Source organism: Schistocerca serialis, chromosome 3 (assembly GCF_023864345.2).
Source record: "Schistocerca serialis cubense isolate TAMUIC-IGC-003099 chromosome 3, iqSchSeri2.2, whole genome shotgun sequence".
In the NCBI taxonomy this organism is placed as follows: domain Eukaryota; kingdom Metazoa; phylum Arthropoda; class Insecta; order Orthoptera; family Acrididae; genus Schistocerca; species Schistocerca serialis.
The window spans coordinates 380277587-380294993 of record NC_064640.1 but is presented as its reverse complement, the minus strand read 5'-3'; the positions used below and the strand labels follow the sequence as shown (position 1 = coordinate 380294993).

The following is a 17407-nucleotide window of genomic DNA, read 5'->3' as shown; positions in this document are numbered from 1 at the left end:
TGTGTTCTCACACAAGTGTCTTCTAATAGTTGACTAAAGGAAACACAACTGAATAATATGATAAGCTCATGGTGATCAGAAGAAAAATCTCTTCACATTAGTCTCCGTTAAGAAATTCAAAGTTACTTCTGGTTTTCTCAGCAGGAATGATCTGTCACCAGCCCACATCAGATGTTTCATTTTGGGTGGATGAAACACAGTCAATTATAGCATGCAGTTTTGAGTACCATAGGGGCAAACTGCTGCTGAGATGAAATGTGGCAACATCTGCATAAAAGGTAAAAAATGGTCAGCAGTAATGCAAACCCAATTCAGAATGATGTAAACAACTAGTATCAAGTTTACTATCACACCAATAGTACAAAACACTTTTGCACTGATCACAAGGCTGTTTTACATTAAAGTATCACAGTATCTGGCAAATTGACTAGTTAGTTAACATGAGGTTCAGAATCCATTATGAGACCAATTTCCACATCAGAAACAACAGAATGTGCATCAAAAAATTTCAATCGACTACTAGGAACCAGACATTTATTCCAAAAGATGTTTTCATAGTAGCAACATAACTCTTGGCCAAAATCTGTGAACATTAAGTAGGTATTCATCAACAATATGTACTCACTTTTCATGTATCTGTAATACTTTCTTGCACTCAACACAAATTACTAAAGCAACAACAGAAATTCTCCAGATAACACTTTACTGTGTATTATCACACAGTTTATTCAGTCTTCTTACTGTTTCTTGTCATTTATATTTTGCAGCCAGCTCAATACAGCAAGTGGGTTAACTACATCTAACAAAAACTAAATGGTACATTGAGCACAAATACAAAATAATAGAATACTTGGTAATGAAAAATGCAAAATATAATAATAATAATAATAATAATAATAATAATAATAATAATAATAATAATAATAATAATAATAGCTTTATAACTTTATGGTCATGAAGGATTCCATCAGTTGGAAAAACTTCGATCAAAATAATACTTATCAGAAACTGAATGCTAAAAATCCTATTACATACTTTGAAACTATCAGTACAATTTAAAAAGTTCCCTTCATACTAAATTAACAATAGATGCATGTAATGCAAATTCTTCACTGCTTGCACACCATTTAGAAAAGTTACTTACAAATACAGAGTTCTGGAAGTGGAACATGTGTATTATCATTCTCAACACTGAAAACAGGTACCATCTTGATACAACGGGTGAAACGACAATCATCCAGAAAATACATAGATACTTAGAGGATAATGATTTATGTGAACTACACCACAAAAAACTTATACACAAGAAATGAAATAATCTGTTGTGGCACACACAGCTGTCTGTGTGAAAAAATAATTCTGTCTATTTTGTTACTGGTCATTCAGAGACACAGTTATTTAAGAGAGATTCTTTCCAAGTGTTTGACCGCTTCTTTTAGTTTCCACACCAAGTTCTGTAGCTCACCCACAGAACAGGAGAAAGTTATTGTATTTCCCTGTGTGGCTGTTTTGCCCTGACATCTTTCAACTTCAAGTTGTATGTTATAAGAGGCTTCACGGACAAGATCCAGACTGCTCACCTACAAATATCGAGAAAAATTAAGCGATAACAAAATGCCAATAAGCATAAATCATAACGAAGAATAAATATGCAGGGCAAATAATTATCACTCATACTACCAAAATAACACAACACAGTAAACACGTGTGTGTGTGTGTGTGTGTGTGTGTGTGTGTGTGTGTGTGAGAGAGAGAGAGAGAGAGAGAGAGAGAGAGAGAGAGAGAGAGAGAGAGAGAGAGTGTTATTGATTTAAGTCTATCCTTCTTGCTTGTTATGTTATATTTGATGTTTTTATATCGCCAGAGTAGAGTAGTTAAAAATATATCAATGAATGTGCACAAGAATCAGTTAGCTTGCATACTGAAGTACATGTGATAGTCTGACTTGCTGTGTTGTTGCTGCCCTTTGGTATTCACCAACACTTCCATAATAATATGCAAGCCACTCTAAAATGAGGCTAAGCTCAGTTGCCCGTAAAATACTTCTACATATATTCTCATTTGTAGAGATCTCAAGGGAATGCAGGAGGAGTGGTAGTAGTATTTAAGTCTAACATTAAAATCTGAAGCATTATGGCAATCTATAAAAGCATCTACTTTGGTAAACCAATAATTTTTAATATTTTATGTACTAATACCCTCAAATATTTTTAATCTACTATTTGCATTAGACATCTGATTCATGTAATCACTGATAGTTTTCTGAAGAAAATACTTACAAACGTACTGAAAACAAACTTTTCAGCACACTGATGATATATTTTCTACTGACCATAGTAAATGGTTCAGTCTATTACTTTCATTTTAATTACATACCTCATAACTATTCCTTCAGTAATCTTCGTACAAGTTCCTAAAAAAGAGCCCTTTCATTCGCTTTTCCAATCTGGATATAAGGAAGTTTTAAAATCACCAAAATGTGCAATTAAATCAAATACTTTCTAAAAATTAAGTCAATATGAAGTAATGTACATACCAAGGTAGCTATCATTTCTTAACTAAGTTGTCACATACTTTCCGTCCTAGATGAATATGTTATATCCAATTAACTAAAAAGCAATTACACTTATTTACAGTTAGGAACCATAATGTTCTAACAAAACATTAACAACATATTTAGTTTCAAATTTCATGAGTAACCAGTTCCTAAAATGGGACTTGACTTGTTTGTCTCAAAATGATGGATATTTCAGTACAAGTCTGTTTTATGTATAATAAGAAGTGTCTAACAAACTGTTCTGTAATGTTTAAAATATGAACTGTTGAACCATGATAAATACATCTGCCTCTGGGACTAACTACAATTAATTACATAAATATGATTTAGAGCAATACTCTACCTTAACACAGTAATCCATTTCCCATCTCACATCAGTAACATGTGGAGGATGCTGTCCAATGTGACTAAGTGCAGCTCTTATTTTGTTTTTATTGTTACTATAGGATTGCATTACACTACTACATCGTTTAGCATTAAAGCTGTATTCTTGCTGCAGTGCAGTTCCAAGTGAATCTGGTGTTAAATTTAACCTTGAAGCTTCCACAAGCAAAACTAAAAGAGCACCATAAGCACCCTTTATAGAAGACTGAGTATTCAACAGCTCATCCAACACAGCTGAAAATGGAATGGCAATATGTAAAATGTTTCACTGCAACATATTTTAAACCCAATTACAGTGCAAGAGACACAAAAAGGAATGTAGATTAGTGTATAATTTCTCATATACATCAGTTGGAGAGATACAAAGGATCTTCAATAAGTACTGGAACTTTAAGGATTTCAAATACTTAACCTTCTTGCACAGAATATCATTAACAATGTACTGTATATCTGCATTTCTTTCACATTAGTTGTTATTTACCTCAAAAAAGTCTACAACATTCACATATATATATGTATAACATTCTGTCTTTTGCATGATCTCAGCTGCAAAAGCCCACTTTTATAGGATACTGCTCACATGTTCTAGACAGTAACCCTTATAAAATGTAGTCCATCATCTCTGTATGTGCCTACTGTAATTATTAAGTTACTGTAAAGAACAGCAATACTTGTAAACAAGTCACCATGGCACGACACATGACTTGTCAGACATACATGTCCTCAATATGTTAGTTACTTGTTACATGGATCAGCTGAATGATTCTTTTATCAAAATGATGTGGAACGAGTCAGTTTACAGGACGTGGAAGCATGATTAGTGTTAACATTAATGAACACATTATTTTTTAATCTCTCTCATTCAACTGAACTTAAAAACTAGTGTATTTCTTTCTCAGGCCACCACAGTTTACCAGATACTCAAGTGCAGGCTGGGCGTTTAATTATTACCAAATAATGTTCATAAAAGGATTACAGAGTGATTTTCTACAAATTTCCTCATTCTCACTTTCAAAAAGACAACATTCAGTTCTAAAGGTATTACACCAATGATAAGTGAAATACACTGTGAGGAAATCATAACTAGTGTGGAAAAATTTTAGGTGTCCGAATAGATGAGAATTTAAACTCGAAAAAGACTTGCTTTGGAAGCCCTAAAACAACTCAGTTCATCCACATTCGCACTTCAAATCATTGCAAATCTTAGGGAGAAAAAATTAGTATGTTGATATATTTTCATTCAACAATGTCATATGCAATAGTCTTCTGATTTAACTCACCTTTAAGAAACTCTTCATTGCTCAAAAACATGTGGTGCTCACCCATGATCATCTTGTGGACATCTGTTTAAGGAGTTGTGTTGGGTTGTTGCGGGAAGGAGACCAGACAGCGAGGTCATCGGAGTCATTGGATTAGGGAAGGATGGGGAAGGAAGTCAGCCGTGCCCTTTGAAAGGAACTATACCGGCATTTGCCTGGAGCGATTTCAGGAAATCACGGAAAACCTAAATCAGGATGGCCGGACACGGGATTGAACAGTTGTCCTCCCGAATGCGGGTCCAGTGTGCCATCTGTTTAAGGAAATTAGTAATCTACGGCTACACATTATAGTTATTTCCTCATGAAGTTTGTTGTAAATGATCCACTGCAGTTCAAAATCAACAATGATGTACATAATTACAAAATCAGAAGAAATATGGCATTACTTCACATTACAGTTGTCTTTAGAATAAAAAGGGGTACACAATGCTGTCAACAATATTTTTGATCACCTACCCAATGACATATAATGTGTGACAGGCAGCAAAGTTAAATTTGAAAACAAACTGAAGAAGTTTCTCCTTGAAAATTCCTTCTATTCCATGGAATAATTTCTATTTTTGTAATGTGTAAAAGGTGATGGGTAGGAATTAATAATTCACATTTGTATTTTCTTATCAAACTTAAAAAAGGTCAGATGTAGCAATATTAACAAATGAATGTAAAATTCCACATAATTATGATTCGTGCAAATGATCCGTGGAACATGAAATTAACTAACTAATGGTCAGAGTATCAACACATTCTATCCACTGACAATTTGGGTGTTATACATGCTCGATACAATTGTTAGTCCCTCCAGCCTTGTGATAGTCAGCTGTTAATGGTGCTGTAAAGGAGAAGCAGAGACCTTTCCTGGTGTGTGAGGTCTAATTACAATGCTCAGTTACTGCAGTCAGTCATTTGAACAAGGTGACAAATGGAAGGGCAGGGACTCCAAATATAAAAAAGTGTTTACTGAGACTAAAAAGTAATTGACGTAAACTAGGGACAGTGTTTGGGAAGGAGAAGTCAGTGCACGGGCAGGTCCAGTGAGAGGCCGCCCAGGGCTAATTACTGGAGCAAGAGGTATGCCCTCCATGCCCACTGAAGGGTCCAATACATGAGAACTGTCATCTTTCCTTCCATTATAAACACTATCAGTGACCAATCTATGTCTTCCTGTGTGTCCTCAGACACACATGATTGGTAAATTCCCTCAAGTTTAGCTCTCATCCTTCTTTGCGCAGTACTGTCGGATTTCAATTTCTTACTAATTTTCATGACACATCCTACTGTAGACTACCATTATACAGCTGGCTGCCCTCCACTGCACTCCTTTGATCTGTTTTGACAGGTATCTTTGCTGGGAATTTTATATCCCTGCAGCATACTCCATGTCTCATACTAAGCACGTAAGCTTTCTCCTTTATGTCATCACCTGCACCCTCCAGAGCCCTCATCAGTATGTGCAGACAGCTTGTTTACTGACTCACCTATGTGTAACCCCCACTGCAGTTTGCCAGCACTTTGTGTTACAACTACGTATGAACACTGTTGTCCTGTGATGTCAGATCCCAGCTGTTCAGGAATGTAGAGCTGTGCACACCACAAAACAAAACAAAAAAATGTAATATCCTATGGCTATAATATCAATGAGTGACAGTTGGAATTTGCCAACTCATACAATTACCTGGGTGTAACATTTTGTAGGGATATGAAATGAAATGATCGCATAGGCTCAGCTGTGGGTAAGGCAGGTGGTAGACTTCTATTTTTTGTAGAATACTGTGGAAATGCAGTCAGTATAAAAAGAAGACTGCTTGCAAACCACTTGTGTGATCCATTCTGTAATACTGTTCAAATGTGTGGGATCCATATCAAATAGGACTAGCAAGGAATATTGAACGTATACAGAGAACGGCAGTGTGTGTGTGTGTGTGTGTGTGTGTGTGTGTGTGTGTGTGTGTGTCCTAACGTAAGTAGATTCTGTAATTTCACTGTGAAAAATCTATTTACAAGTGAAATTTCTAGATTTGCAGGTACTAGTTGTTCTGCCGTTAATATTTGTTATTAGATGAGGATATTTCTCCTACTTCCACAACTGCCTGCTTCAGCTACATCAACATACAGGGAATCTTCCTCCAATGTCTATGGCACATGAAGAGTTAAGAAATATGAAGTGCTGGTCTCCATACATATGACTGATTTATGGGTATGTTTATTCATCCATATAACAATACTAATTGTATTGATGTATTCAATTGTGTCTTATGAACTGAAACATACATGGGTTCTTACAATGTTTCCAATTTTCTTACAATTTTCACAGGTCAATTCTTACAATATTTATAATCATGACATATGCTGTCGCTTTATATAGTCGTGTGTGGTATTTGTGTCTACTAAATAGCTATCTACAATTATATCTCCCAGCACCTGTGTGTGCGAAGAAATGTTTCATTCAAATATAAAAGTAGTTGACAGTCTGCTTCAAGGCAATGCGGTTTTTAATAAATCTGTAACAATATTTTCGTTTTAAGAGTAGTATGTTTCTGTGTTGCAATGAGCATACTCAGTTCCATTGCATAAAATGCTCTTCGGGAAGCAAATATAAACAAGCTGTCATTCAAATCACTGAGAGTGGCGTCACAGACACAATTATTAGTGTCTTTCGTATTTCCCAGTTACTACGTTTCTCATCCCAAATTTGTTTCGTCCTACATTGTTTATTTCACCTTTAGAGATCTATAAAATTTAAAAGCTGAAAGTAAGTAACATTATATTCTGAAACACTTACGGGAGGTAAATGACATCCCTAATATGCTAGCAACAGCTTTACATAGTATATGATGAAAACATTCTTCCGATATTTTACTACTGTCACCCGCTATTTTCAAATACTCCACTATTTCTTTTGACAGCTTCATTTCTGTCCGCTTTGCACTTTATCATAGATAACATTTGAAATTTTGCACCATACACCAAGGATGTTAGAATCTATGGAGATGCCCTAATTATTCCCACGGGTCTGCGATTACGCACGAGGAAACTAGCATCGTGCAGACGCACTGAAATAGACGGGCATACACAAAAATTTGTGGAAGGAACGCATATATGCCTGGGCGTTCTCGTGTCCACACGTTACCTCATTGCGCGATTTATTGCGTTTATTGTGATGAAAAGTCTTCAGAAAACGAAAAAGAGACTGTAGGGAAGGACGTAACCAAATGGTGAGGGGGGGGGGGGGGGGTTCAGGGATGTCTGGACCCACCCAAATGAAATTACACAAGACCTAGTTACCACGCAGTGAAATTAAAAGATATTTTGATTTTCAGTCATAGACGAAAAGGTGATATGCACTGTCTATAATCGGCGACGCCGACGATAGATAAAATTATCTACTCATCCATAATACTGTCGGCTATTGCCAATCATTATTTTAACCAAGACCAACTGCTGGCCTTCCTAATGCTCATTTGTTGTTTTCTTAATCTGTTCAGTTCTTACTTGCAGTTGAATGTAACGTAAGTGCTGCTGATTACTGCTTTTGTGTTGTGTGCTGTTGTGTTAGTTCGTAATTATGGATAAGTTTGTCACAACAAGGAAGGAATAGCAGATTTTAATTCGCTCGCTAGCGTTATGGCAAGTTAAAAATACGTACGCATTATTACAACAGCCTAATTGCATATCTAACGTAGTTTCAAGCTAGCACTGGAGTCATTATTTGGAGGCTGGTTGAACTTTGGGGTTACAAGATCTCAGTATTTCTCAAGGCAATGGAGCAGTAAATATTACAGATAATCTTAAATTAAAATCAGTGCATTACAATACTCTTCGATTTGTCTGTCGCCCAAAAACAGCGCTAATAAAAAAATCGCGCAAACGGTGATGGTTACATTTCTTTAAACAATTTGCACAGTATTCCATCATTAGTGACCCAAATGGAAAAATATCGTCCAATCTGGTCACCTGGGTGGTACTCAGCTATGAAAACCAGTTCCGATATGAAACAATGGGGATTGGTCTGTGGAGAGTGGAACGGGTATGTGGTGGCAGCACATTCTATAGTTCGTTTATTTCTAAAAGATTTTTTTCACCGGGCTGCTTGAATTCGTCCGAACCAACTGCACCCTACAACCCTCCCTCCCCCTTACATCCAAAATCTATTTACGCTCTCATAATTTTATAATAACTGAAGCCAGCAATTCCCCACACTGTTAAATCTTAAAATGTGAATGCATTTGTGGGCTATCAAATGACAAAATGTGCATAATTGAAGGAAAGACATGCAATGTTTGAAGTCAATCTTTTGTTGTGATTCATTTTATTTTGTTTTATAACAATGTGCAACACAACCAGTTTTTCCAAACTCTCCGCCGCCTTGGGGTAGCTCTCCATGATGAGTCGCCGAACTAGCAATACTTGGATTCACGAGATGAGGTGGTTTGAATCTATTTGCCAGAAAACTTGAAAATAGTTTTCTGTGGTTTCTTGTTTTCGGTTTAGGAAAAGTCACGGTTGGTCTCTTACCATAGACCACAGCCAATTTCTTCTGAATACTTTTCCTTCCTCACAGATTACAATTCCCTTAAAAGATGTGCCTCTCTGCTTAAATACACTGAAATGCTAAAGAAACTGGCATAGGCATGCGTATTCAAATACAGAGATATGTAAACAGGTTGAATATGGTGCTGCAGTCGCCAATGCCTATATAAGACAAGTTTCTAGTGCAGTCGTTAGATCGGTTACTGCTGCTACAATGGAAGGTTAACAAGATGTGAGTGAGTTTGAACGTGGTGTTATAGTCGGCGCACAAGCGATGGGACACAGCAGCGATGAAGTGGGAATTTTCCTGTACGACCATTTCACGAGTGTGCCGTGAATATCAGGAATCCGGTAAAACGGTAAAACATGAAATCTCCAACATCTCTGAGACCGGAAAAAAATCCTGCAAGAACGGTACCAACGATGACTGAAGAGAATTGTTGAACGTGACAGAAGTGCAACCCTTCCGCAAATTGCTGTATATTTCAATTCTGGGCCATCAAGAAATATCAGTGTGCAAACCAATCAACGAAACATCACAGATATAGGCTTTTGGAGCTGAAGACTCACTCATGTACCCTTGATGACTGCACAACACAAAGCTTTACACATTCCCTGGGCTCATCAACAACTGCATTGCATTGTTGATGATTGGAAACATGTTGCCCCGTTGGACGAGTCTCGTTTAAAATTGTATCTAGTGGATGGACGTGTAAAGGTGTGGAGATAATCTCATCAATCCATGAACCCTGCATATCAGCAGGGGACTATTCAAACTCATGGAGGCTGTCTAATGGTGTGGAGCATGTGCAATTGGAGTGATATAGGACCGCTAATACGTCTAAATACGACTCTGTCAGGTATTACATACCTAAGCGTCCTGTCTGATCACCTGCATCCATTCATGTCCCTTGTGCATTTCGACGGATTTGGGCAATTCTATCAGGACAATACGACACCTTGCACGTCCAGAATTGATACAGAGTGGCCCCAGGAACACTTTTCTGAGTTTAAACATTTCCGCTGGCCACTAAAGTCCCCAAACATGAACATTATTGGGCATATCTAGTATGTTATGCAACGTGCTATTGAGATCTCCAACCCTTCGCACTCTTACGGATTTATGGACACCCCTGAAGGATTCATGGTGTCAGCTCCCTCCAGCACAACTTCAGACATTAGTTGAGACCATGTCACGGTGTGTTGCAGCACTTCTGCGTGCTTCTGGGTGCTGGTGTAACAGTTTCTTTGGTTCTTCAGTGCAAAAAGCGTTGCATCGAAGGTGAGCCAACCATCTCTTTGGAGATTCCCGGTGCTAAAAGCTATATGATAAGTTGGTAATAATCCTAATTCTCCTCATTTAGGCTCATGCATCTGTCAGCTGGGGCCGGTCGAAGTGGCCATGCGGTTAAAGGCGCTGCAGCCTGGAACTGCAAGACCGCTACGGTCGCAGGTTCGAATCCTGCCTCGGGCATGGATGTTTGTGATATCCTTAGGTTAGTTAGGTTTAACTAGTTCTAAGTTCTAGGGGACTAATGACCTCAGCAGTTGAGTCCCATAGTGCTCAGAGCCATTTGAACCATTTGTCAGCTGGGACATTCTTTAACACAGAAAATGATCTTTCTTAAACTGCAAGAAGTTTCAGATACATACTTAAATGAGGAAATCTGGAAAGTCTAAATTTGAATAATTCCAGATTCCTTGCATTTTCGCCACAAAAATTGTTCTAGCTTTTCTGTTGAACAGAGACCTCTTTATTCCGAAAGCCCTGTCAGTAATAATCATGGTGTCCCAAAACATAATCGCTCGTCCATTCCTTATCACTTTCTCTGCTTAAATCCACACTGAAAGAAGAAGAGCATAAACGGATCTTGGAGGGTGAATGGAGACTGGAGTATGACTGCTTCTTAGTGGTTTGCCACAGTACAGCACCCTTAAATAACAAGATTATATCTCCACTTGGTGAAAAGTCCGATATCCTTGTCGAAAGAAAAGCATATCGTGACTTATGGAAACGTTCAGAATAAATAAAAAAACATAAGTCTTTTTAAGGTTCTCTTTAACAAATCAGACCCACCCTTTTTTCTGACAAAATCCTGGCTACGACCTTGTTGTAGATAAAGAAGTATCCAAATAACAGAGGTACAAGAAAAACAAAGCGATGACAACTTTTCGTTTGCAAATTTCAGAAGGCACCAGACCATCAAGTATTGCATGAGCAGTGACATATTTAACAGGTATTTTATTGAGCAGTCAGCTCAATATTTTCTATAAACTTACACACTGTATGTTTTGAACGACGACAAAATCTTCGTCATTATTCAAGATATACAGTGTGTAAGTCTATAGACAATACTGAGCTGACTACTACATCTGGTGATAAGAAGAATAAAATACCTGTTAAATCTGTAGCTGTTCATGCAATACTCGATGGTCCATCGCTTTTTGTTGGTTGTAAATTGAATTTTAGTCTAGATATTTATAATACTTTTCCTCATCGTGATGGCTGGGTTACAGTAGCTATTGTAAGAGTAAAGTGTTGTAATTATTGAACATGGTCTTTAAAGTTTTGCTGAACGTATTGTTATAGCTTTTCGTTTTTTTCTATGTTGTGGAACTGGCTAATAAGGATTCTGGGAAGTCCTATTATCTGTCTCCATCTCCGTTTAATTTATACACTCGTCTCGTCATAAACGTAAGATGAATCCTCACGAAAGTGTTCACGTCTGTGTTAAAGATCAAAGTGTATGTGAATGCGTAAAAATGAATGGTGATTGTACCGTATATTATCGTAAATAAAGTTGTTTTGTGTTTGAAAAAGACTACACATTGATCTTGTCAAAAGCTGACAAGCGATTTTCTTGGTGTTGTAGGTCCCTGGGGTACACTGGGACGCTCTCTGGAACACCCTGGGGTGCCCTAATTGAGCATATGCTCCACTGGGGAAAGAGGCACGAGTCATGTATCTATTTTTCGTGCGCTACCTTGACTTGACACTATTCTTACGCCATCGGCGCCGAGTGGCTAGAGATCCTATCCTTACACTGCTGCGATAAGGGTTGCACTTGGTCATGAATTTTTTCTAAGTTGAATTGAATATAAGGCGAGCGCCGACACGGTTAGGAGTGGTCTGCTGCTGCACAGGCAACTGCAGTGGTTGCACACTCCAAAAACCACTCAAAATTACTAATAAAGGTTTTTAAAAAAATCAAGGAACATGCATACAATATCAGAAATCAGCACTTCCAACAACAGATTTAAGGCTGTATGGAATGCATTGATACAAGAAACAGGACAACCAGCCACAGAACAAGACAACACCACTACCAAACTGAATAGAACGGCTATAAGTGATGAATCACTGGTAGCAAATGCATTTCAAAATCATTTCTTAAATCTAGTAGAAAGCATATGGACAAACAGTTCAAGAACAAAATCACGGCAGTATGCTGAAAATGTAACTTTCATAAAAATAAATCACATGAAAGTATCACCAACTATTCCTTCTGAAATTAAGAAAATTATATGTTCTATCAAAAATAAATCTCATCTGGTTCTGATGGTGTTTCCAATAGAGTACTAAAAATTTGTTCATATGTGATAAACCCAGTCTTATCTAAAAAACAAAAAAAAACTAAACTCTACCCACACAGGCCATGAAGGCCCAAAAGTACCGACCGCCCGTCGTGTCATTCTCAGCCCACAGGCGTCACTGGATGCAGATATAGAGGAGCATGTGCTCAGCACACCGCTCTTCTGGCCATATGTCAGTTTATGAGTCTAGAGGCACTACTTCCCAGTCAAGGAGCTGCCAGTTTGCTTCACAATGCCTGACTGCACTCCGCTTGCCAATAGTGCTCTGCAGACCAGATGGTCACCCATCCAAGTGCTAGCCCAACATCTGTCATCTGACAGAAACCAGTGCTACTACTGTGGCAAAACCGTTGGCCCATGTCTTATCTGAAATATGTAAGTCATCACTAACTCAAGGCATTTTTACAGAGAGACTGAAATGTACCATTCTTTAAACCCTCTTTAAGAAAGGTGACAAGAGAAATGTCAATACCTACTGATGTGTTTCACTACTGACATCATTTTCCAAATTTTTTGACAAGATGATGTATTCTAGAATAGCATTTCACATTAGCAACGAAAGTATCCTTAGCCAATTACAGTTTGGGTTTCAGAAGGGTTGCTCTACTGAGAATGCCATTTACATGTTCAATCACCAGATTTTACAAGCATTAAAGGACAGTATAGCGTTAGCTGGCATTTTCTGAAATCCCTCTAAGGCATTTGAATGTGTGAGTCACAGTATTCTCCTAGATAAATTGGCGTTTTATGGGATTTATGATATAGCCAACCAATGGATAATGTCATATCTAACAAAAAGAAAACAGAAATTTGTACTTAGTGATTCAAGCAATGTAGTCCAGGTATATAATTTTGACTGGGGAGAAATCACGTATGGGCTTCACCTAGATTCATTCTTAGACCCACTACTGTTCCTCATGTATATAAATGATCTCTTTTTTATTTACACATCATGTTGTGTAGGACCAAATTGAGGAGCAAATCTCCAAGGTCATGGAACGTATCAGTACATGAAATTACAACATAAAACTAATAACAGATAAAAATAAAATGTTTATTAACCCAAAAAAAGGCAAGCCATAAGTCTAAGTAAACTCAATCAACAATACAACATGAATCAGCTTAATTTTTCAAGGAACTCCCCAACAGAATAGGAGTGACCCATGAGGAAACTCTTCAGTTTCGGTTTGAAAGCACGTAGATTACTGCTAAGATTTTTGAATTTTAGTGGTATCTTATTGAAAATGGATGCAGCAGTATATTGCACACCTTTTTGCCAAGAGTTAAGGAAGTCAGTTCCAAATGCACGTTTGATTTCTGCCCAGTATTAACTGAGTGAAAGTTGTTTATTCTTGGAAATAAGCTAATATTGTTAACAAGAAATGGCAGTAAGAAATAAATATATATTGAGAGTCCAGTGTCAAAATATCCAGACTCATGAACAGGGTTCGATAAGAGGTTCATGAACTTACACCACGTATTGACCAAACCGCCCGTACTTGAGCCAAAAATATCCTTTTAGAATTGGAAGAGTTACCCAAGGATATAATATCATTCGACATAGGCGAATGAAAATAAGAAAAGTAGACTAGTTTTCATGTTGAGTGATAACTCACTTCAGATACTGTTCGAATAGTAAAAAATGGCAGCATTAAGTCTTTGAACAAGATCCTGAATGGGGGCTTTCAATGACAGTTTACTATCTATCTGAACACCTAGAAATTTGAACTGTTCAGTTTCATTAATCATAGGCCCATTCTGTGAAATTAAAATGACAGGTTTTGTTGAATTGTGTGTTAGAAACTGTAAAAACTGAGTCTTACTGTGATTTAGCGTTAGTTTATTTTCTACAAGCCATGCACTTATGTCATGAACTGCACTGTTTGAAACTGAGTCAGTGTTGCACAGAACATCCTTTACTACCAAGCTAGTGTCATCAGCAAACAGTAACATATTAGAGTTACCCGTAATACCAGAGGAAATATCATTTATATAAATAAGGAACAGGAGTGGCCCCAACAATTGTCCCTGGGGCATTCCCCTCTTGGCTTTATCAAACTCAGACCCCACATCACAGCCATTCCCAACACTGTGAACAATGACCTTTTACTGTCTATTGCTAAAGTACGAGGTGAACCAATTGTGAGCTACTCCCCGTATTACGTAATGGTCCAACTTCTGGAGCAATATTTTGTGATCAACACAATCAAACACCTTAGTTAAATAAAAAAAATATGCCTAGCGTTCGTAACCTTTTGCTTAACCCATCCAGTACCTCACAGAGAAAAGAGAATATAGCACTTTCGGTTGTTAAACGACTTCTAAAGCCGAACTGTACATTTCATAGCAAATCGTGTGATATAAAATGATCAATTATCCTTCCCTGTAGAAACTACAGGGAATCATACAACTATCTTGGCAAATGCCTTTCTGAGATTGAGAGGAGTATTTCAGAAATCAATCTCAGAAAGGCATTTGGCAAGATAGTTGTATGATTCCCTGTAGAAACTAAATTTTTATTTAATTCACCACCAATGCTCACAAAATGATTGTTAAATACTGTACATATATCTGATTTATCAGTAACAGAATTATTTTTTCTGCGAATTGACTTTATATTGTCGACCTTCTGCTGTTGACCAGACACGTCCTTCACAACTGAACATAGGGTTTTAATTTTATCCTGTGAATTAGCTATTTCACTTTCATACCATATACTCTTTGCCCTCCTAACAACATTTTTAAGCACCTTACAGTACTATTTGTAATGGGTTACTGTAACTTGATTGTGACTGCTGCTAACGTTTTGATATAATTCCGACTTCGTTCTACATGATATCCTTATTCCACTAGTCAGCCACCTGAGCCGCTACTGTTAGTACTCCGTTTAGAACGTTATAATGGAAAGCAACTCTCAAAGAGCACGAGAAATGTGTTAAGGAAAGCATTATATTTGTCGTATACGTTATTGGCACTATAAATATCCTGCCCCTCTTGTTCCTTAATGAGGTTTAAAAAACTCTCTTTTGCTGTTGGATTAACATTCCTACATAGTCTGTAATTATATGTGACATTTGTTTGAACACAAAAGCCTTTTAGTGTTAAAATTTGTGCATCATTGTCTGAAAGGCCATTCACTCTTTTATTAACAGAATGCCCGTCTAGTAATGAAGAACAAATAAAAATATTGTCTATGGCTCTGCTACTGTTCCTCTGCACATAAGTTGAAACAAAAGCAGTCTGCATCAGATCACATGAATTTAGGAGATCTACCAATATCCTTTTCCTTGCACCATCATACACAAAATTTATAATGAAGTCATGACATATAACTAATTTCTGGTACTTCCTACAAAGTGAATCAACTGCCCTCTCCAGCTTGAGCAGAAATGCTCTGAAGTCAGAGTCAGCAGACCTATAAACAACAACAATTAGAAGTTTAGTTTCACTAAATTCAACTGCCCCTGACCAACATTCGAATATTTGCTCAGTGCAGTGTCATAATACGTCTATGGACACAAATGGAATACAACAAACATAGTTAATCCTTTTTGCACATGACACTAGTGTTGTAATCAATCCAAGCATACATACAGAAACAGAAGAAATTGTAAACAAATTTCTTTAAAATATCATTGACTTGTTTTCTCTGAATGGTCTCTCTCTCAATTTTAAAACGACACAACATATTCAGTTTTGTCATCTGGAAGTACTACACCAACGATAAGTGTAACACATGATGAGGAAATAATAAATAGGTTGGAAACTTTAAATGTTTTGGGTCACATATTAATGAGAATTTAAACAGGAAAAAACACACTTTTAAATTAGTAAAACAACTAAGTTCAGCCACATTATTACAAATCTTGGGGAGAGATAAATCATTAAGTTGACATATTTTCCATGTTTTCATTCAACAATGTCATATAGAACAGTTCTGGGGTAGCTCATCTATAAGAAAGGTAGTCTTCATTGCCCAAATACATGCTGTGAGAGAACTATGTGGTGCTCACCCACGATCATCTGTTTAAGGTGTTTTGCATTCTGACCACTGTTTCACAGTATATTTAGTCCTTCATGAAGTTTGTTGTAAATAGTCATCTACAGTTCAAAAGGAACAATATTGTACATAATTACAATACCAAAAGGACAAAAGAGGCTATTACTTCACACTAAAGTTGTTTTTAGCTCAAAAGGGGATGCACAATAATGCAACAAGGATTTTTGATCACTTACCCATTGATGGAGAACGTCTGACAGACAGCAAAGTAAAATTTGATAACAAACTGAGAAAGTTTCTCCTTGACAATTCCTTCTAATCCGTAGAAGAATTTCTATTACTGTAATGTGTAAAAGTTGGTGGTTAGGAATTTCTAACTCACATCTGTATGTCTTCTTTTCTTTTTGAGAAAGAAAAGCTTACAAATGTTCAGAATGTAATTATATTTACAAATTAATTTCTAATGTGAATGTAAAATGACTTTGTCCACGACATTACAACCTACCATGCAAAATGATCCATGGAACTTGAAACTAACTACATTGGCACACCGCCCCTTTGTGGAAAACGAATGACTGAGAAGCGTAAATCTGATTTCACACATGTAACATAATGCGACGCTACAGCTTGTGACGTTCTGTAGTGGAACCGTGAGCTACCATTGACACAAGACACCACAAATTCTACGTAGCTGTACAGCATTCAATACTGAAATCGTATGGGTGGGTATTAACATTATAGTGCAGATTCTGTATTAGAGCTGAGACAAAGCTAAACAAATGGAAGACCCAATCCAAATGTTGGATACGAAAATAGGTTTCGTGCAGGGATAAATCAGTGCCCACAAACACTATTATAGAGAGAACAACACTCAAACATGAAAATGCTGTCTGCTGTGGCAAACTAACCGACAGATGGCATGTAAATTACATTTGCAGACACGACACACTTCGAAGGTATTGCATTCATTGATGTAGGCATTCCAAATAACAAATTTTTAGTTTTTATAGCTGCTAAATCAAATTC

The 17407-nt window shown here is 37.1% G+C and overlaps 1 protein-coding gene across 1 annotated transcript; it reads right to left on the bottom strand.

The window, feature by feature from the left end:
• Positions 1–695: 695 nt before the first annotated feature.
• On the bottom strand, positions 696–7209 carry LOC126470217 (COMM domain-containing protein 3-like). Its single transcript, XM_050097898.1, has 3 exons — positions 7040–7209; positions 2901–3175; positions 696–1580 (listed from the first exon to the last, which is right to left on the bottom strand). Exons 1-3 carry the CDS (start codon positions 7167–7169, stop codon positions 1395–1397), a joined length of 591 nt encoding a protein of 196 aa, XP_049953855.1. The 5' UTR covers positions 7170–7209; the 3' UTR covers positions 696–1394.
• Positions 7210–17407: the final 10198 nt, after the last annotated feature.

Excerpts from the sequence above, each read along its gene's own strand:
- LOC126470217 (XM_050097898.1), bottom strand. The coding sequence starts at position 7,169 with ATGAAGCTGTCAAAAGAAATAGTGGAGTATTTGAAAATAGCGGGTGAC. Across the intron at positions 3,176-7,039 it reads AGGGATGTCATTTACCTCCC|CTGTGTTGGATGAGCTGTTG; the intron begins GTAAGTGTTTCA and ends TTCCATTTTCAG. Across the intron at positions 1,581-2,900 it reads AAATGGATTACTGTGTTAAG|GTGAGCAGTCTGGATCTTGT; the intron begins GTAGAGTATTGC and ends CGATATTTGTAG.